Source organism: Oncorhynchus mykiss, chromosome 7, assembly GCF_057628025.1.
Source record: "Oncorhynchus mykiss isolate SJ-2025 chromosome 7, ASM5762802v1, whole genome shotgun sequence".
NCBI lineage: Eukaryota > Metazoa > Chordata > Actinopteri > Salmoniformes > Salmonidae > Oncorhynchus > Oncorhynchus mykiss.
This window is the reverse complement of record NC_143028.1, coordinates 70,427,062-70,449,694: the sequence shown is the minus strand read 5'-3', so window position 1 is coordinate 70,449,694 and position 22,633 is coordinate 70,427,062. Positions and strand designations below refer to the sequence as shown.

At 41.1% G+C, this 22,633-nt stretch overlaps 2 protein-coding genes across 4 annotated transcripts in view; one reads left to right on the top strand and one right to left on the bottom strand.

Moving 5' to 3' along the window:
- The first annotated feature begins 1,301 nt into the window (after positions 1-1,301).
- LOC110528500 (twist-related protein 2) lies at positions 1,302-14,655 on the top strand. The gene is made up of 2 exons (XM_021610603.3): positions 1,302-3,357; positions 13,293-14,655. Exon 1 carries the CDS (start codon positions 1,648-1,650, stop codon positions 2,251-2,253), a length of 606 nt encoding a protein of 201 aa, XP_021466278.1. The 5' UTR covers positions 1,302-1,647; the 3' UTR covers positions 2,254-3,357; positions 13,293-14,655.
- Positions 14,656-15,457: 802 nt separating this feature from the next.
- LOC110528499 (histone deacetylase 7) overlaps positions 15,458-22,633 on the bottom strand; it is a 73,657-nt gene continuing 66,481 nt past the window's right edge. For all 3 annotated transcript variants that reach the window (XM_090241870.1, XM_090241869.1, XM_036984083.2), the window contains 5 exons: positions 22,320-22,438; positions 21,533-21,666; positions 21,354-21,435; positions 19,433-19,586; positions 15,458-17,509 (listed from right to left, as the gene is read on the bottom strand). In XM_090241870.1, the coding sequence (XP_090097996.1) occupies positions 17,464-17,509; positions 19,433-19,586; positions 21,354-21,435; positions 21,533-21,666; positions 22,320-22,438 (535 nt within the window). In that variant the 3' untranslated portion in view covers positions 15,458-17,463. The remainder of the gene's footprint in view (positions 17,510-19,432; positions 19,587-21,353; positions 21,436-21,532; positions 21,667-22,319; positions 22,439-22,633) is intronic.

Here is a 22,633-nt window from a genome sequence, read left to right as displayed (position 1 = left end):
TGTAGTTTTCGAGGCATCATGTTTGATTACATTTCAGGAGATTGTCTAGAGATATTGGTTAGGAGTTGTATTGCGTTTGTGTGTGTGTCCCTTGTGGTGTGTCCCCGCAGGTCCAGATGTGTGTTCCCCTGGGTTCCTGGTGTGGAGAGAGAACATGTGTCTCCTCCACCAGAGGGCATGGATGGCATAATTAGCAGCCCTCTCACCTTAGTGAGCTGGGGTCACAAGCTCACAGGGTTAGGGGTTATTTAGGGTCCTCGATTGGCCGTTGCCATGGCTACATGTCTCACATATAGAGATTGCAGTGGATAATGCATAGAAATGGAATTGCTAAAGTAAGGACATTCATTCTGGTTGTTATATTTCTATGGGAAATCTGATTTGAAAAGTTATTTTAAAAATTCTTCATATGACATACTGTATCTTGAAAATACTATTTTCATTTACTGGGTTTTGTGACATATTTTCTATTTTTATACTGAACAAAAGGCATATTCACAGTGGCAGTATTTTTTAAAGGTTTAAAGGAATAATCCCAGTTGTCATGGCACCATTTCTATGTGGGTACTATTAAACAGAAATGTGACATCACAATGTTTATTGTTTAAAGTGAAAATCTGTCTAATGTTAATCCACATGTTTTTTGCCCAGACTGGCCTGTAGGATTGACACTTGGTGTGAGTGATGTGTCTTTATAGTGTCATGTGATAGATAATAAGGATGCCACATAAATATTAGAGAGGTCACTTCTGACACAGTGAACTCACACTTGTTCTTTCTAATTTGAGAAATAATAACATTTTTATTTTATAATAAAAAAGGAGTAGTCCTTGAGATATCATGCATAAAAGGTTTACACTGTAAACTTGTAGATATTACATCTACTTAATCTTGAACATACCAAGCGCATTCATTCAGTACTAATCCCCTCAATCAACGAAGAAAAATGTTTTAATATCTTAGAAGTGAAAGTGCACGACAAACGTAGGAGCCTCGAAGCATGTAATGAATTGATGAGAAGAGAGACAGACAGACACGCGGGTGCTGGAGAATGACAGGAGTGCTCTGGCAGGAGAAATCTGGAACCTATAAAGACGCAGACAACTTCTGCAGCTTTTAGCAAGGCCTCTCGCAATTGGCTGAGAAGGCCACTTACCCCCTTCCCAGCCACCCACCAACCTCGAGCTCACTTCCTGCTTCCAAACCACACCCTAAGAAGCTGGTTCTGACCAATTGCAGCTGCCCGCAGGCCCCTCGTTTTCGCGGGGCGAGTATAAAAGCATGGGAGGCAGCACGACGAAGTAGATGGTTTGTTGTTGTTCTACACACGGGTTGAGGAGATGGGAAACTGGAGGTGAGGAATTCACCACAGAGGCACAGGAACGAGACAGAGCTTTCTGACTGACTGGGAGTAAAGCCAAACCTATGGATCTTCAACAGTTTGCAGTTTAGAAGCGTGAAGCGTATCACTCATCGTCCTTCACTGGAGGAAGAAGACGAAACTTCTAAACCTGTGTGTCTCCACCAGAACTTCCCACGCGGCTGTCTGAAGAAGAGAAGTAGAGGGAAAGAGAGAGAGGAACGAAGAGCAAAAACCAGCCTGCCTTGGAAAGGGAAGAAGGACGGTGTCCTGAGAGGGAGGTGGCTATGCGTGAGGAGGTTTCCTGTGCCAACTCCCCTGAAGGGGGGCTGGGGGCCAGCGAGGAGGAGCTGGAGAGGGGCTCCAAGAAGAGTGGGCCAACAGGGGGGCGAAAGCGGGTGCCGTACCCCAAGAAGGACAGTTTGGGTCGGGCCGAGGAGAGGGCCGTGGTCAGCGGGAGCCCCAACTGCCTTGTTCCGTCAGGGCCAAAGCGGCAGAAGAAGCAACAGAGCTCCCCCACGTCGGTGGTGTGTGTGGCCCCATCCGTGCTGAGCTCCAGCGGCCTTGGTTTGGGCCCGGGCGGCGAGCCCTTCGAGGACCTGCACACTCAGCGAGTGATCGCCAACGTTCGCGAGCGCCAGCGCACGCAGTCACTGAACGACGCCTTTGCCTCGCTGCGTAAGATCATCCCCACTCTGCCCTCCGACAAACTTAGCAAGATACAGATCCTGAAACTGGCGTCACGCTACATCGACTTCCTGTACCAGGTGCTGCAGAGTGATGAGATGGACGCCAAGCTGGCTAGCTGCAACTACCTAGCCCACGAACGCCTCAGCTACGCCTTTTCCGTCTGGAGGATGGAGGGTGCCTGGGCAATGTCTGCCAGCCACTAGTGTCCCCTCTCCATCCTCCATCCTGCTCTGCCCGTCCTGCTCTGTCTTAACCTTACTTTCTCTTACTTCCTTCTTGTACTGCCTAACCCCACCATCCCTGGCCTCCCCTAACCCACTATCTCTGTACCCCCTAACCCCACCATCCCTGGCCTCCCCTAACCCACTATCTCTGTACCCCCTAACCCCACCATCCCTGGCCTCCCCTAACCCACTATCTATGTACCCCCTAACCTCACCATCACTGGCCTCCCCTAACCCACTATCTCTGTACCCCCTAACCCCACCATCCCTGGCCTCCCCTAACCCACCATCTCTGTACCCCCTAACCCCACCATCCCTGGCCTCCCATAACCCACTATCTATGTACCCCCTAACCCTACCAATCCTGGCCTCCCCTAACCCACTCTCTCTGTACCCTGTAACACAACCAACCATGGCCTCCCTTAAGCCACTATCTCTGTACCCTGTAACCTCACCATCCAAGGCCTCCCTTAAGCCACTATCTCTGTACCCCCTAACCCCACCATCCCTGGCCTCCCCTAACCCACCATCTCTGTACCCCCTAACCCCACCATCCCTGGCCTCCCATAACCCACTATCTATGTACCCCCTAACCCTACCAATCCTGGCCTCCCCTAACCCACTCTCTCTGTACCCTGTAACACAACCAACCATGGCCTCCCTTAAGCCACTATCTCTGTACCCTGTAACCTCACCATCCAAGGCCTCCCTTAAGCCACTATCTCTGGCCCTCCTTTAAGCCAAAACACACTGTTTCCTCCTAACCCACTACCTCCCTCTCTTCAATATTCTCTATTCTCTACTGTTCTTCAAACTGTTCTTTGCTTACCCTCTCATTCCCCTAATCGCCCACTGCTCCATCACTCACCTTACCCACTGCCCCAACACTCACCTTACCCACTGCCCCACCACTCACCTTACCCACTGCCCCAACACTCAACTTAACCACTGCCCCATCACTCCCACTGTACCCGTTCACCCTTCGAGCTTTGCCCCCCCAACCCCCCTTTCCACCTAAAATGCCCCTGTATGCCGCCTAACAATTTAGCCCCAACTCCACAACTCTACGGTACACCTCTGCAGGTATGTTTAAAAACATGAACACGCACACACGCACACACGCACACACACGCACGCACACACACACATACACACACACACACACACACACACACACACACACACACACACACACACACACACACACACACACACACACACACACACACACACACACACACACACACACACACACACACACACACACACACACACACATGTCAATATGGCCAAGCAGCCAGGGCCTCTGTGCTTTCCCAAAAGCATCTTAAGATGATGATGGTTAAAACCTTTACAGGAGCATCGTTGAATCTGCTAGCTGTTTCCCAAAACAAACGTTACTAACGTTACGCTTGAACACACTCGTAACTTAGCTCCATCGTTAAGGGGAAACCAGGCCCAGGCTAGCAACGCTAGTGACAAGGAAGTTAAATATGTCATACTGATCAGTCTACAGGTATTATGAGGTATTAAAAAACCATGTACTGCAAATATTTTTATTTTTACTTTGTTGTTTCAATTGGTTGACCATGTAGTAATGCTTTACTTTTACGTATTTCTTTTATGAACGTGCGTGACAACAATGATGAGAACATGTGTTATAATTCACAGGTTAGGAAAGCGGAACCATCTGACATATCTGTGCATCGAACTAATGGAAATATGCCTTTTCTAATTTAACTGATCAGAGTGACCCTTTAGGGTGAATGATGGGAGAACAAGCTAACCTGATTAAACATTCCCAAACAAATCTGAACTTCCTACTCCGGAATGTTTAGAAAAGTGAGTTGTTCTTGCTTTTCACCTTCTCTGTAAAATTCAGATATTGATTTGCAAAGTGGGAAAGAGTATGAGTTGACTGTCTTTATTTGAATATGTCAAAATGCATTATGCTATTAATAAATAGGAAAAGCCTATTCCCAACGGATCAGTAGGTCAACTTATTTGATAAATATCTGACTGTCACATGTCCACTGCCCATGTGCATGAATGCATGTGCATCTCTGTATGTTCGTAGCTATTGGTTAACTATTTAAACAAAATATATTTTTCCGTAACATAATTAAAAGTATTTATATAGTTAAAACAGAATGACAAATTAGGAAATTGTAGTATTGTATAATAGCCTAAATTACAAATAAAATAATCTAGTAATGTGGAATCATAATTACAATATTCAATTTGCTTTCTTCTTTAGTTAAAACATATGGTGTGCAGTTTGACAACAAACACTTTAATATACTATTTTAATTTACATCAAATTAGTATAAAGATCCTGTCCTTTCATCATAAGATGTATTATCAATCAAATTAGTATAAAGATCCTGTCCTTTCATCATAAGATGTATTATCAATCAAATTAGTATAAAGATCCTGTCCTTTCATCATAAGATGTATTATCAATCAAATTAGTATAAAGATCCTGTCCTTTCATCATAAGATGTATTATCAATCAAATTAGTATAAAGATCCTGTCCTTTCATCATAAGATGTATTATCAATCAAATTTCCTAACATAAAAAAATGATGCTGCAGTTACGAAATGTCGTATTTCATGAAAATAGCATTTTAATGAAACATTGTACTGTAATATGTAGCAATCTAGTATAATCCTAAATCATTTTACAGTTTTAGGCAGAAATATATAGCTATCTATCATGATTACCTGTGTGGATCAGAAAATAGAATGACTGACAATAGTTTGGAGTTCTACATAATATTTAAACCCAACCAGCCAAATCCAATACCAGCAGCCCACAACGCGAAAATTGTCAAATGATTGTTATAGTGACAATATAACCATTTAATTGTGGACTAATAATGTACTTAAAAATTATTTTTCATGTTTGTAATATCATATTATATTTTCTAAAACGTTTTTAAGTACACCAATGAGCAATTCAATTTTTGCATGTAGTTTTACCATTGACTCACTCTTAACAAACCTTTTATCCAGATCGTTATCTAACATACCTCAGGCAGACTAGACCAGAAACAGTTATGTTTTTTCTCTCTGGTGTTATCAGATACCGGGGTCCTGCACAGTTATATCAGGTATATCAGGTACATCAGGTTAAATCAGGTATATCAGTTATATCAGGTACATCAGGTTATATCAGGTATATCAGGTACATCAGGTTAAATCAGGTATATCAGGTACATCAGGTTATATCAGGTATATCAAGTACATCAGGTTATATCAGGTATATCAAGTACATCAGGTTATATCAGGTATATCAGGTACATCAGGTTATATCAGGTATATCAGGTACATCAGGTTATATCAGGTATATCAAGTACATCAGGTTATATCAGGTATATCAGTTATATCAGGTACATCAGGTTACATCAGGTTATATCAGGTTATATCCGGTTATATCAGGTATATCATGTATATCAGGTACATCAGGTTATATCAGGTTAAATCCGGTTAAATCAGGTTACATCAGGTTACATCAGGTTATATCAGGTATATCAGGTACATCAGGTTAAATCAGGTATATCAAGTACATCAGGTTATATCAGGTATATCAGGTACATCAGGTTATATCAGGTATATCAGGTACATCAGGTTATATCAGGTATATCAAGTACATCAGGTTATATCAGGTATATCAGTTATATCAGGTACATCAGGTTACATCAGGTTATATCAGGTTATATCCGGTTATATCAGGTATATCATGTATATCAGGTACATCAGGTTATATCAGGTTAAATCCGGTTAAATCAGGTTACATCAGGTTATATCAGGTTATATCAGGTTATATCAGGTATATCAGGTTATATCAGGTATATCAGGTTGTATCAGGAATATCAGTTTGAAAAAAGAGAGGGATAGAGAAAAAGCAGTCCTGCCTCCCTCCCTGCCTCTCCCCTGCAGCCTTGCCCTTTCTCCTCAGGATCTTGTATCCAGTGTCATCTAATCAGGGCCTGCCGAGGCCCAGACAAGCAGGAACCTTTAGATTGGAAACAGTTGTGAGGCATTAGGAAGGTGTGTGTGCCAGGGGAGAGTTTGATGCTGCGTGTGTGTGAGTGAGCCGATGTATATGTGTGTGTGCTTGTTTATGTGGAGTTCTTGTGCGTTCGTATCACTGTGTGTAGCCTATGCACTGGCATGTGTATACTTGTGTGTTTACGTGTATGTGTGTGTGTGTACATCCTTGTGCGTGTGTGTGTATATCCATGTCTGTGTGTGTGTGTGTGTGTGTATATCCATGTCTGTGTGTGTATATCCATGTCTGTGTGTGTGTGTACATCCTTGTGCGTGTGTGTGAGTGTATATCCATGTCTGTGTGTGTATGCCATTTCTAGCTTTTGTTATCTGCCTTTCCTCTCAGTCTCTTGGAAAAAAACAAGTAAACTTGGCGGAATTAGCGGCAACTCTTCTGAATGCAGATAAGAACCTAGAAGATAAGCTTTTATTGAAAGATAAAAGATGAGTTTGAGCTAACTGAAAATCCCATCAAAGAGAACCAGGAAGACAGGATTAAAAGGGAGAGGTAGGAAAGAACAAGGAGCCAAAGAAAGGACGATGAGGTGCAGGGAGCAGAGGCCATCCGTCATAATGAGGTGTTCCTAATGTTTTGAACAATCACACACACTCACACATTTTCAGTAGAAATATGAACAATGTTATACAAACATAACATAAAACATTCAAATAAAATGTGTACACACATGTACAAATGCCCATACATAAAACACACTTAAAGACAATCACACACACTCACACACAAATGTTGAGTAGAACACACACACACACGTGCACACACGTACACACGTACACACACTAGTTGTGCTGTCTCCTGGTATTCCCTTTACATTACTATAACATCCTCAGCAGCATCAAAAGCCAGACTTTGAAGGTTCCACCACTGTGGTTGGAAACCCAAACTCTAAATGTGGATGAGTCTATCCTTGAAGAGAAGCATAGTCTTTACATCCTGTTCTGGTTCCTAACGTTATCGACTGAACTGTTCTGCTTCCTAATGTTATCTATTGAACTGTTCTGCTTCCTAATGTTATCTATTGAATTGTTCTGCTTCCTAATGTTATCTACTGAACTGTTCTGCTTCCTAACATTATCGACTGAACTGTTCTGCTTCCTAATGTTATCTACTGAACTGTTCTGCTTCCTGATGTTATCTACTGAACTGTTCTGCTTCCTAACGTTATCTACTGAACTGTTCTGCTTCCTAACGTTATCTACTGAACTGTTCTGCTTCCTAATGTTATTACCTGAACTGTTCTGCTTCCTAAGGTTATCTACTGAACTGTTCTGCTTCCTAATGTTATCTACTGAACTGTTCTGCTTCCTAACGTTATTCACTGAACTGTTCTGCTTCCTAACGTTATCTACTGAACTGTTCTGCTTCCTAACGTTATTCACTGAACTGTTCTGCTTCCTAACGTTATCTATTGAACTGTTCTGCTTCCTAACGTTATCTACTGAACTGTTCTGCTTCCTAATGTTATCTATTGAACTGTTCTGCTTCCTAACGTTATCGACTGAACTGTTCTGCTTCCTAACGTTATCTACTGAACTGTTCTGCTTCCTAATGTTATCTATTGAACTGTTCTGCTTCCTAACGTTATCTACTGAACTGTTCTGCTTCCTAACGTTATCTACTGAACTGTTCTGCTTCCTAACGTTATCAACTGAACTGTTCTGCTTCCTAATGTTATCTATTGAACTGTTCTGCTTCCTAATGTTATTCACTGAACTGTTCTGCTTCCTAACGTTATCTACTGAACTGTTCTGCTTCCTAACGTTATCTACTGAACTGTTCTGCTTCCTAATGTTATTCACTGAACTGTTCTGCTTCCTAAGGTTATCTACTGAACTGTTCTGCTTCCTAATGTTATCTACTGAACTGTTCTGCTTCCTAACGTTATCTACTGAACTGTTCTGCTTCCTAACGTTATCTACTGAACTGTTCTGCTTCCTAACGTTATCTACTGAACTGTTCTGCTTCCTAACGTTATCTACTGAACTGTTCTGCTTCCTAACGTTATCTACTGAACTGTTCTGCTTCCTAACGTTATCTACTTAACTGTTCTGCTTCCTAACGTTGTCTATTGAACTGTTCTGCTTCCTAACGTTACTCACTGAACTGTTCTGCTTCCTAACGTTATTCACTGAACTGTTCTGCTTCCTAATGTTATCTATTGAACTGTTCTGCTTCCTAACGTTATCGACTGAACTGTTCTGCTTCCTAATGTTATCTACTGAACTGTTCTGCTTCCTGATGTTATCTATTGGACTGTTCTGCTTCCTAACGTTATCTACTGAACTGTTCTGCTTCCTAACGTTATCTACTGAACTGTTCTGCTTCCTAACGTTATCTATTGAACTGTTCTGCTTCCTAATGTTATCTATTGAACTGTTCTGCTTCCTAATGTTATCTATTGAATTGTTCTGCTTCCTAATGTTATCTACTGAACTGTTCTGCTTCCTAACATTATCGACTGAACTGTTCTGCTTCCTAATGTTATCTACTGAACTGTTCTGCTTCCTAATGTTATCTACTGAACTGTTCTGCTTCCTGATGTTATCGTTCTGCTTCCTAATGTTATTCACTGAACTTTTCTGCTTCCTAACGTTATTCACTGAACTGTTCTGCTTCCTAACGTTATCGACTGAACTGTTCTGCTTCCTAATGTTATCTACTGAACTGTTCTGCTTCCTGATGTTATCTACTGAACTGTTCTGCTTCCTAACGTTATCTACTGAACTGTTCTGCTTCCTAACGTTATCTACTGAACTGTTCTGCTTCCTAACGTTATTCACTGAACTGTTCTGCTTCCTAACGTTATCTACTGAACTCTTCTGCTTCCTAACGTTATTCACTGAACTGTTCTGCTTCCTAACGTTATTCACTGAACTGTTCTGCTTCCTAACGTTATTCACTGAACTGTTCTGCTTCCCAACGTTATCGACTGAACTGTTCTGCTTCCTAACGTTATCTATTGAACTGTTCTGCTTCCTAACGTTATCTACTGAACTGTTCTGCTTCCTAACGTTATCGACTGAACTGTTCTGCTTCCTAACGTTATCGACTGAACTGTTCTGCTTCCTGACGTTATCTACTGAACTGTTCTGCTTCCTAACGTTATCTACTGAACTGTTTTGCTTCCTGATGTTATCTACTGAACTGTTCTGCTTCCTGACGTTATTCACTAAACTGGTCTGCTTCCTAACGCTATCGACTGAACTGTTCTGCTTCCTTACGTTATTCACTAAACTGTGGAAACTGAAATTCCTTCCTACAGTAAATGAAACGTGCATGTGTTTATGAACTTTTTTCGTGTGTGTAACGAGTGTTTGGATAAAGTGTGTGTTTATATGAGGGGTTCATATTGGGTGCATTTGTGTGGCTGTTTTATACGGATGTGTGTGTTGTTGGTTGCATTTGTGTGTGTGTAGCATGTGTGTGTATTTAAGTGGATGTGTGTATTACTGGATGTGTGTATATGTGTGTGTAAATGCAGATGTGCATGTTGCTGGGTTCATGTGTGTGTGTGATTTAGAATACGCTGCTGTGTTTAACCTGGCAACAACAAGTGGCGCTCAACTCTGCTTATTCTTCAATTAAAGAGCTGTCACTGTTCTTTCCTCTGCCGGAACCTCTGGATCTACATGTGTTTGAGGGTTGCAGTTGCAGTTACTTTGCACTGATCTAGGACCAGCTGTTATAGATCCTCTGTGGCACATCTGGCTTTTAAGAGCTTCAGAGCCTTGCAAACAGGCCGATGGTTCCAAGAGTTGTGGGCTTCTGCTACTCATCTTTAGTTTTGGGGGTTTGAACATTGAGCTGATGCTAGAGCAGGTGCTGGATGGATGGATGGATGTGCTGCATGGGCTGGGCTGTTCCAACAGCTGTAGTGTGGATGTAGTGCACGTAGTGCATCACAGAGTTCTGGGTTTGACACGTAGTGCATCACAGAGTTCTGGGTTTGACACGTAGTGCATCACAGAGTTCTGGGTTTGACACGTAGTGCATCACAGAGTTCTGGGTTTGACACGTAGTGCATCACAGAGTTCTGGGTTTGACACGTAGTGCATCACAGAGTTCTGGGTTTGACATGTAGTGCATCACAGAGTTCTGGGTTTGACACGTAGTGCATCACAGAGTTCTGGGTTTGACACGTAGTGCATCACAGAGTTTTGGTTTTGACATGTAGTGCATCACAGAGTTCTGGGTTTGACATGTAGTGCATCACAGAGTTCTGGGTTTGACATGTAGTGCATCACAGAGTTCAATACTTTGGGTTTGACACGTAGTGCATCACAGAGTTCTGGGTTTGACATGTAGTGCATCACAGAGTTCTGGGTTTGACATGTAGTGCATCACAGAGTTCTGGGTTTGACATGTAGTGCATCACAGAGTTCTGGATTTGAGATGTAGTGCTTCACAGAGTTCTGGGTTTGACATGTAGTGCATCACAGAGTTCTGGGTTCGACATGTAGTGCATCACAGAGTTCTGGGTTTGACATGTAGTGCATCACAGAGTTCTGGGTTCGACATGTAGTGCATCACAGAGTTCTGGGTTTGACATGTAGTGCATCACAGAGTTCTGGGTTTGACATGTAGTGCATCACAGAGTTCTGGGTTTGACATGTAGTGCATCACAGAGTTCTGGGTTTGACATGTAGTGCATCACAGAGTTCTGGGTTTGACATGTAGTGCATCACAGAGTTCTGGGTTTGACATGTAGTGCATCACAGAGTTCTGGGTTTGACATGTAGTGCATCACAGAGTTCTGGGTTTGACATGTAGTGCATCATAGAGTTCTGGGTTTGACATGTACTGCATCACAGAGTTCTGGGTTTGACATGTAGTGCATCACAGAGTTCTATACTTTGGGTTTGACATGTAGTGCATCACAGAGTTTTGGTTTTGACATGTAGTGCATCACAGAGTTCTGGATTTGAGATGTAGTGCTTCACAGAGTTCTGGGTTTGACATGTAGTGCTTCACAGAGTTCTGGGTTTGACATGTAGTGCATCACAGAGTTCTGGGTTTGACATGTAGTGCATCACAGAGTTCTGGGTTTGACACATATTGCATCACAGAGTTCTGGGTTTGACACGTTGTGCATCACAGAGTTCTGGGTTTGACACATTGTGCATCACAGAGTTCTGGGTTTGACACGTTGTACAAGAGCAGTGCACTGACCACCATCGGAGGGTGTAGAAACTATATAGTCCATATAAGGATGTTGGTCTAATGCAAACGAGATGTATGACATTGCTCTTTGATTTTTTTATTTGTTATATTATTTAACCTTATTTAACTAGACAAGGTAAGAACAAATTCTTATTTTCAATCACGGCTCTTCTTCCATTATCGTTATCAATTCAGTGTTCCAGTTCACATCAGACAATAAGAAAAGAAAACTACGTAAAAGATCTATACTGAACAAATATATAAATACAACATGCAATGATTTTACTGAGTTACAGTTCATATAAGGAAATCAAGTCAATTTAAATAAATGTATTAGGCCCTAATCTTGGGATTTCACAGGGGCGCAGCCACTGGGGTGCAAGACCCAGCCAATCAGAATGAGTTTTTCCCCACATAAGGACTTTATTACAGACAGAAATACTCCTCAGTTTCATCAGCTGTCCGGATGGCTGGTCTCAGACGATCCCGCAGGTGAAGAAGCCGGATATGGAGGTCCTGGGCTGACGTGGTTGGACGTACTGCCAAATTCTCTAAAACAAAATTAGACGATGGTAGAGAAATTAACATTAAATTCCCCCCCAACAGCTCTGGTGGACATTCCTACAGTCAGCATGCCAATTGCACCCTCCCTCAAAACTTGTGGCATTGAGTAGTGTGACAAAACTGCACATGTTAGAGTGGCCTTTCATGCTGTTTAATCAGCTTCTTGATGTGCCACACCTGTCAGGTGGATGGATTATCTTGGCAAAGGAGAAATACTCACTAACAGGGATATAAACACATTTGTACACAAAATTTGAGAGAAATAAGGTTTTTGTGCGAATGGAACATTTCTGGGATCTTTAATTTCAGATAATGAAACATGGGACCAAGACTTTACATGTTGCGTTTATATTTATCTATGTGTTAAAGGGATAGTTCAGAGAAGTGAAATATTTAGAGAGGAAACACTAAGTATGTAATATCGCTGAACTATCCCTAACATGAGTAGGCTTCTGTCTCAGAAACCTTACAGATGAGGTCAATGAAGACTAAAATGCTCCTATCGTGTGTGTGTGTGTGTGTGCGTGCGTGCGTGCGACCTAGTACTGCATCAGTTGCTTCTTTGTAAATCAACCGCACTTACATTTTCATTTTGCTAGAGAGAGAGAGAGATAAACAAATGCCAAGGAGGCTCTACCCAAATCCAGTCAGTAGGAGGGGATCTACTTTACTTTAGTCCAAAGTGACGCTAAGATCACAACTTGTTATTCGCTGCTGTAGCATACCCCCGTTTGGTATACGAGAAAGCAACAAATTCCTGGCAATTTGTGTATTATGGTGTAGTCACAGGACACCCACAACACACATGCTAACTGGATAGCTTTCTCTCTCTTGTTCTCATTCTCTCTTTTCTCTCTCTCTCTCTCTTTCTCTCTCTCTCTCTCTCTCTCTCTCTCTCTCTTCTGGTTCTCAGCATGGAAAGCTGCACTGTAATTACAGACAATTGAGAAAGCTCCAGATGAAATATTTGCTTGTTAAACAGGAGAAAGAGCAGAAGTTAAGCACTGTGGGCTTTGTTCTACACTGTGTGAGAGGAATTAGCTTTGTTTCCTGGTTTATGTGTTTGTTTGGGAAAACGACAAGCACACACTACACATTAGCGACTTATATATATTATTTTCCTATATTGACAAAAATATGCACATGAATGTCTCTTCAATGAACAAACTAAAACATGTGTTACTTGCATCAGGTCACTGTTTCTTTTATTTCTCCTTTTAGGACAGACATCTAACGAATGGACTCCTCTTTACCTCTAAAAAGGTCTGTCGTGTCCATCCTCCCCTGCATACCCCATCTCTCCTTCTTCGGAAGCCCTGGCCCACAGACATGGGCATTGGAGCGAACACAGGCATTGATTTAAGGACAGATATCCAGTCGACTCTCCTTTTGCAGCCTGACAGACAGACAGTATTAACATGCAGCCTGACAGAGAGACAGACCGTTTTATAATGCTCTATTACAGTATGTGACTGTCACTGAGGCATGACGAAGATCCTCAATTTATACGCCACTTCAAAGACTCCACAGAGGAAGATTCTTTGACAACTGAGATGACTTACGCTCATGATAATTACGATAATGGCCATAATAATGACGCCAAAGGGATGGATAGCTGGTGGTCCCAGCCCAATGAATGTTTACAGCAAAGATGCTAATAAGCTAATAATTGTAGGCTCTTCCACCTCCATTTGATGGGTAGGAAAAGTCACAGAAGCCTGCCATGTTTCCAACAGTTATATAAATGTATCTGATTGATTTGTCTGTTGCCTGTGTTCATGTATTTCTCTGTTTGCATTATGTCCCTTCATAGTGAGTGGACTTAGCATGTGCATATGCTTTTTGCTTATTCATAAAGGTTACATTTTACATTACAATGACTTTATATCAGAGTAAGTAATAAGCGATAAGCTATGCTGGCTCCCTACAACACATGACTACAGTAGTACACACAGTTTTGTAGCATGCACAGACTATGGTTAGATGAGACATAGTGGATAGATTCCATTAAACCTAAGGTCTGTGATAGATTAAGTATGAAAACTTAACATACTAAATAACTACGTGGTAATACAGTAGGATCAGAGTAACATATTACATATTATTTGGACACTCTTAATTAAAGTAAAGATACAATTAGGAGTGACATTGTACATTGTTGTATATACAAGTAACATTGTACTTATAGTTTTAAGTACCATTGTACTTATAGTTTTAAGTAGCAGTGTAGTACTTGTAAATTAAAGATAAAAGTATAGTTTGAATATTGTAAGTTTAGTAATTCATTGGAATTTCTCTTTAAGATACCGTTAAGGAAATACTTCAATATGCTATCAGTAATTTGAGAGTGTAATGAAAATTGTAAACTGTACTTTTTTTTACAATGTGATAAATTCAGATTTTGTTGCTACTGGGTAATGGTAGGTAGTGGGAATATCTGATATACTGTCTCCAGAAAATGTAGTTGGTTAATATGTTTTATCCTCGTGCTCAGATGTAGTTCTTTTGGCAGATTGTTTGTCACCAGCTTTTCATTACATGAGCTCCTGTGGATAATAATAAAAACAGTTTTGGTAAAATACCACTGAAAGTCTGATCAGGACCATTTTCAAAGACACTTTTCCATCTTTCTGTCTCGAAGCAACTCTTCTAACACTGCACACAATGACAGAGTACATTATGTATAACAGAGTACATTGGAAGACAAGACAATGTCTTATAAGTTATATATAACAAATAAGTTAACTGCAATACCTTTTGTATCAATGCAAGGCAGGAACCAAGATTTGTGTCAAACTGTGTTACATTACCAAGTCATGCGTTTTTATATTCCCAAAATAGCTGAGTGCTTGGTGTAAGGGCAACATTAAATACAAATAATGCCCAATATTTAAAGGGATAAAAAATATATCAACTTCAGGAAAAAATGTATGCTGAGAAAACTCTATTTCCCTTTTAATGAGGAAAACAGATAACAGTGTTCTCAAAAGTACTTAATTAAAGCAGAAATAAACCTAAACCAGGATCAAATATAACACAGAACCCTTCTGAAAGAAAATGAATAATACATGGTGGCCATTTTGTTCCACATAATCATAGTCAAATGTATTGTTTCATTATCAATAATCACCTTTTCACCATGTCAATGTCAAATACCATATACCTCTTGCAGGGTCTTGTCATGTAAAGTATTGGTTCTATAATGTACATTATAAAGCACCAAAAAGTACTGGAACAATTCAACATTATAGTACAAATGAATCTGTAGCACTGTGAGATAAATATATTGTGTTAATACGATACATAAGCAAGGCACTGCAATAACATTAAATGGGTAACAAATAAATCATTATTTAATGGAAAGTGCTAACAAGAACTGTAAGCAGTTTTTTAATCCATATTTTTTTAATATTAAGAACAAAAACCTCTGTTTAAATACAAATACAATCAGGAATTCACAAAAGTCTTTGAAGTTATGTTCAGAGGCCATACCACTTTACGAATGGGATGCTGTTCACAGAAGGCTTTTGACTCTCAACCTGTGCTCAATTGTTCTACATACTATAGTCAGCTAGCTTAACAAGCTGACTCCAACAACTAAGTGCTAACTTCAAACGTTATATGCTAACTGCAGTACGGTCCAGGAACAAAAATACCTGACTTTTTTTTGTAAATCGAGTGGTAGATAATCTGATATGAACAAATCCTTGTTCACTTGTCTTTCATAGTAGAAAACTAGGCATTAAAAAAAATACAGCCTATCAAAGATACAAAATACAACAGGCATGTCAATAAATCCACATGTTAAAAAACTGGTCTTTGTGAAATCACAACAGAACAACAATAAAAAAAAGGCATTGTCAGAGTGGAATAGACATGTACATTTTCTTTGTAATTTTACTAAAACACAATCCCAACATTTAAGACATTGTAAGTGCATTTGTGTTTTGTTTGAGTCCCATGAAGTCAACAGACAGCTTTTAAGTGCCAGTCAGAGTTTAAGACCATGAAGTCAGTTCAACTGTGCTATTAATCTGCCTTGAACCCAGCAACATTAGTTGTATTTTACCTTCATTACGTTGAAATACCCTGCTGACAACATGTAGATGCAGTGATTTACATACACATGCATAAACACTTTGTGAGTGGCCGAGCGTAGAGTAGGACCGTATGGCGGGGTGTGTGTCCTTGCCTGAAACACCTTTGGAACGTTTAATCTGACTCCTCTCTCACTAACAAGTGGTTTCCTGAATTGTCACAGTGAGTCATTAGATTCATTTCCTAATAAATGTTATCATTAGAATGACAAAGAATGAGGATGCCATCAACTTGAGATATAAATAATACCTTTTCATCTTTTCCTTAAGTGCTGTCTGAGAGGGAGTCTTACACCCCACATTTGCATTGGAAGAAAAACAACTAGAAAATCTCTGAATCACAGGGTTCTAGGCCTTCTCTATTTGCTACTTAAAAAACATGACCATTATGTATTGACATTTGATATACAATACGCAATAAATCAAACTTACAATATTTAAATCAGCTTAAAAACATGAGTATGATAATTTACAGGTTTTATTGTCAATCCCAGGTCCATTCTGTCATTCTCTCTTTGGTTCACATTACAAAATACACAGTGCAAAAAAGTCAGAACAAAGTCTTCTTTCTTTTTCTTCATTTTGTTGTCAAATGACATTATCAATAAGAGATAAGTGTCCCCCCGGTGAGGGTGCGATGTCGGTTCTCCTTCATAGTAACTTCTGTGGGGACGTGGGACTACTTCCTACTTCTCTGTGTGATTCGGTTCTGTCGGCCTGGCGATGTGCAGTGGTAGCCTGTGACCGAAGGCTAAACAAGAAGCTCACTTCCCCAGGGAGATTCTGCTTACAGCCAGTCATGTAGCTGGTCTTTGTCAAGTCACTTCATGCTACAAGTCAAGTCTCAACCCCTCCCCCCCGGTGATGTTTATAATGGTATATCTTTCCCCTCTCCAGTTTATGCTCAAGTCTGCTACTCCTCTCCTTCTGTGTCCTCACAGTTCACAATGTTACACACGAGGGAGGCATGCAGAGGCATGTCATGAAGACAGTGTTCATTCTCCTCTCTCTTGGTCCTCCTGTACCCTGTTAATGGGATGTGTTATCAGTGTGCGGTTGAGATGCGGTCGAATCAAGCGAGTGGTCGTAGTAAGGCCAGTAGAACTGTGTTCTGATGAGGTGTAAGAGTGTGGGAGGCGGAAGCTACTCAGTTTGCCTATAGTGGTCAGGATATGGTCTGTACAGTGTCAACTGGAGACAGTGGATTCTGGTCAAGTGAAGCAGGGCCGAGTGGATCACAGTGTGTGTGTGTGTGTGTGTGTGTGTGTGTTAGGTTTGTCGGAAAGTGCACTTGTCTACATGGAGTCTGTGTCCCCCTCCATAAGTTCATCTGGTTGTGTCCTGAATAGGAGGGAGAGAGGAGAGAAGGGAATTGTATAGCATTCTAATATATAACCTGTTGTCGTTTTACAGCAGTATAAACTAAGGGAGATGCCTAGTCAATTGAACAACTGAATGTATTCTACTGAAATGTGTCTTCCTCATTTAACCCAACCCCTCTGTATCAGAGAGGTGCAGTGGGCTGCCTTAATCGACCTCCACATCATCGGCACCCAGGGAATTACACCATCATATATATATATATATATATATCACTGTATTAAATTTCAACAGGACACAGATGCTGCAAATAGTTCTAGAGCATACTGATGCAATTATCTTCATGTGGTTGTAGACAACTCCTGTTTAAATAGGGTTGTAACGCTGCAATATCAAATCAAATAAATGTGTATTTGTCACATGCGCCGAATACAACAGGTGTAGTAGACATTACTGTGAAATGCTTACTTTTACAAGCCTTTAACCTACAATGCAATTCAAGAAATAGAGTTAAGAAAATCTGAACTAAATAAACTAAAGTAACTTTTTGGGCGACCCGACCAAATTCATATAAAAATGTGAGTTATAGATCTGTCATTGTCATTGAAAGCAAGTCTTACAAGCGGTAGATCGGTTCAGTGTGCTCTTTTTCTACGCTTCCCATTCTTAACGTTTGTACACCAGCTTCAAACAGCTGAAAATACAATATTTTTGGTTATTTCAAATACTTTTCACAGCGGTTTAGATGGTAGAATGATTCTCTACACTATGCATTGTTATTGAAAATACTTTTCACAGAGGTTTAGATGGTAGAATGATTCTCTACACTATACATTGCCTGTTTTGTCAAATAAAATGAAATGAGTCAAACTAATGGAATTTTAGCAACCAGGAAATGGCGGATATCGGCATATTGCACCTTTAAAGGGAGAGAGACAGTGCTGTGTCTTTTGTGTCTTTTGAATTTTCACACTGTCTCCCACAAAATACAATTAGAACACTAATTGATTCATCTTCTGGTTCAAAAGCTGATCTAGGGACTGGTGTTGGAAATGATCACTAATCCAAAGCAGTGTGATGAGATGCAGCTGACAGCTAAGGATTTCATGTTTAAGTTTTCATCTAATACATATTTAAAGTGGTGGTTCACTCGTAGTACGCATGTACATGATTTTCCACATACCTACAGTAGGCTGCTGTAGAGAAATAACTGTTGTAAAGAAAATGTCTCCTATGATTCCATTAGCTTTCAGTTCAGGAGAGCCAATGCTAGCCAGATGCTGCTGAAAATAACTAAATAACCTAAATATGTATTTGAGTGAACCATCCCTTTAACTATAATTTAATGTTATAACACTTCACTTGATATTTTATTATATCATTTTAATATCATACGAGACTACAGGGTGTTTTAAATCTAATCTCATGTTACATGATATTATATTGATATTATCTAAGACTACATGGTGTCATTGCTGTTACTACATTGTGTCAGTGCTCTTATTATATAGTGTCATTGCTGTTACTACATGGTGTCATTGCTGTTACTACATGGTGTCATTGCTGTTACTACATGGTGTCATTGCTGTTACTACATGGTGTCATTGCTGTTACTACATGGTGTCATTGCTGTTACTACATGGTGTCAGTGCTGTTACTACATAGTGTCAGTGCTGTTACTACATGGTGTCATTGCTGTTACTACATGGTGTCATTGCTGTTACTACATGGTGTCATTGCTGTTACTACATGGTGTCATTGCTGTTACTACATGGTGTCAGTGCCGTTACTACATGGTGTCAGTGCTGTTACTACATGCTGTCATTGCTGTTACTACATGGTGTCATTGCTGTTACTACATGGTGTCATTGCTGTTACTACATGGTGTCAGTGCTGTTACAACATAGTGTCAGTGCTTTTACTATGTGGTGTCAGTGATGTCACCTGTTTGTGGTGAGGCTGGCCATGGAGAGAGAGGCCAGGGCAGAGACGGTGTCATTGTGGTCCTCTGAGCCACGTCTCAGACTGTGTCCTTGGGCCTGCATGTATGACTGATCCACTGTGTGGGCCACCACCCTCAACGACCGCCAGTACTCACCTAGAGAGAGAGAGATAGAGAGAGAAAGTCATTGTTTCAGGTTTTCATGTTGCATCGTTGCAGAGTACTCTCTTAAAAGTTGAGCTATTATGTCTTTGAAGTATGTGAACTATATTGTATACTAAGCAATACTACAGTTAATACTTGTGTGTGTGGTCAAAATAAAATACCAATGCCACAATTTTAATTCAGCCTTCACCAATACCACAATTTTAATTCAGCATTCGTGTAATTTAAATCACACAATTGTGCCAAAGGGCCTTGGTGTGTGTGTATGTGTGCGCACATGTGGAGGGAGAGAAAGAGAGGACCAAGTTGTGTGTGTTCCCAGTATTCACCAGACATATATTTCACCCTCTGCCTAAATGAAGGGGCTTAACATTCTTGTGGCTTTGCAAATATTTTTAATTAATCTAATTGGAATGGGATAACATTTGTGCGCAATCAGGAGGGATGTTGTGAAGATCGTGTGGTAGAGAAGTGTTTGAAGATAATTGGAGCCAGGAAGGCAGTGGCCGGCTCTCTCTCTCTCTGTGTGTGTGTGTGTGTGTGTGTGTGTGTGTGTGTGTGTGTGTGTGTGTGTCTGTGTGAGAGAGAGAGCGAGTGAGAGAGCGAGAGAGAGAGAGAGGGAAGGAAGGAAGGAAAGAATGAGAAGGAAGAAGGAGGGATGATGAGAGGGATGTGGGGAGGAGAAATATATGGGACGACGAGAGAGGTGGTCGGATAGAGAGAGAGAGAGAGAGAGAGAGAGAGAGAGAGAAATAACATCCAAACAGACCATACAAATAGAGGGATGAAATAAGATTGACAGAGATGGAAGTGGTAGAGATTGATGAGATGTGGAGAGAGAGAGGAGAAGAAGAACAGAGAATGGATGTGCAAGAGAGGTGTTCATGGAGGAGGACAGAAAGAAGACGAAAGGGAGATGCAGAGTAAGAGAGAAAAGAAGATTGAGAGAAAGAAGGAGAAAGAGAGAATACCGAGAAAAAGAGAGATGGTGTGAGATAGAGAGACTGAAAGAAAGAGAGGGACGATACTGTAGAGCAAAACATCTGAACTTATCATGTGAGAGCGCAGTAGCTCACGGGTCTGCGTACCCATATTTTGCCATGGGGCAGAGAGAATATTTTTCTTTTTTCTTACAAATTTTCTACAATTCTTCTGATTTTGCCATGGTGGGGAGAAATAAATGTTTGCCATTTTTAATATGATATCTGAGTGAGACTGACTAACAAAATCAAAAGGGGCTATCGCTATCCGGCCGGTAATTCGACCATGATAACAAGTTTAGATAGCTGGCTGCTAAACTAATTTAGCAAACCAAAAATTGTAGCAGACATTGGCTAATTGACTGACTATCAGTGACTGACATAACAAGAGCAAAACTGCACCTTGTATTTGTGTATTCTACTATTCTATCTCGCAAAAGAAAGTTGAGACTCCGACTGATTTCCCCAATTTTGAGGGGGAAGTTGATCTGAGGACCTTCAAAATGGGGGCCGCAGGCCACCACCAGTTGCCTATCTCTGCTGTAGAGTGAAAGAAAGCTTGAGAAAGGGAAGAATGATAAAGACAGAGAAATGGGATAAAAAGAGAGAAAGTGAGGCAGATAGAGAGAATGGACCAAAGAAAGAGAGATAGGGAGAGAGATAGAAAGAAAGACAGAGATAGGGAGAGAGATAGAAAGAAAGACAGAGATAGGGAGGGAGATAGAAAGAAAGACAGAGATAGGGAGAGAGATAGAACGACAGTGTATCAGATGTTCACCCTGGGCCTGGATGACTCTCCGCAGAGAGAGGACAGCGGTGGGACAGGGTCTCCTCTCTAGGACTGCTTCAGACAGGGGTTCCTGATGGGGAACACACGGGGGGGTCAGTATAGTGTTGTTTCCCCCATGGTGAAGGGTAGGATTTAGGGAGAAGTAAGCTGATCCTGTGTTTACTGACCTGGATGCCCAGCAGGGCCCTGACGCAAGCCTCAGAGGCATTGCAGATGGCCGTGAGCTCGTGACCCCCCTCCAGCGCCATGACAACCCGTCCACCTGCCAGCCCCATCAGCTGCCGTGTTAGAAAACCAAAACCTTTGGGGGGGAGACACATTTAAATACTTTATTTATTTAAATTTACAAGTGACAATTACAATCAAAATTCACTGATGCATTCCAAAGTCCTCCATATTTCCACACACACACACAGGAGACTAAACTTGCAACATGTCCTCTAAACCTCATGGCAAAATGTGTAGACTTACAGGAAATGAACTCTAACGTAAAATATTTCTCTCCTGCGTGGCTGCTAAAATGTTTTGCTCTCAAAAGGCTAGAGCTCTGACTGCATGTGTGGGTATTGATATGGGTACACCGACTCGCGATCCACTGCGGCCCCTCATGGTGAGGTCAGATTTTTTGTGGCCTTCCCCCCATCAAAGTTGCCCATCCCTGGTGTAGAATATAGAACAGTCAGAATAATTTAGTGAGACTCATAAGACTGTGAAGATGAGGTGGAAACACTGTGGGCGTGTGTGGCTCAGTTGGTAGAACATGGCACTTGCAACACCAGGGTTATGTGTTTGACTTCCACAGGGGACCAGTATGAAAAAGTGCAAAAATGTACCCACTCACTACTGTAAGTTGCTCTGGATAAGAGTGTCTGCTAAATGACTAAAAATGTTCAATAAAATGTACCTGTGTGTCCCGCATACGATTTTGTGAGGAACAGTGAATAGTGTGCTTACACTTGGCTGACACTTTGTAGCCCCCCAGTGGCGCCAGATGTCCCTCGACGGCATCGAAACCAGATGAGACCAGCACCACGTCAGGACAGAACTCATAGGCAATCGGCATCACCACAGTCCTGGAGACAGATAGGGGAGGGTCAACGCTGTTGTAGGTCAAAGCACTCCAAAAGGTACGTTGTGCAAAAACCTTCCTAAATTGTCTGAAAATCATTTAAAAATAGCATAGGTCATTACAAGGCTTTATCAATTTTCTTATAATCCATTGTGAAGAGGGTATTCATAGACACTGTTACCCCACGAAAAATAATTCA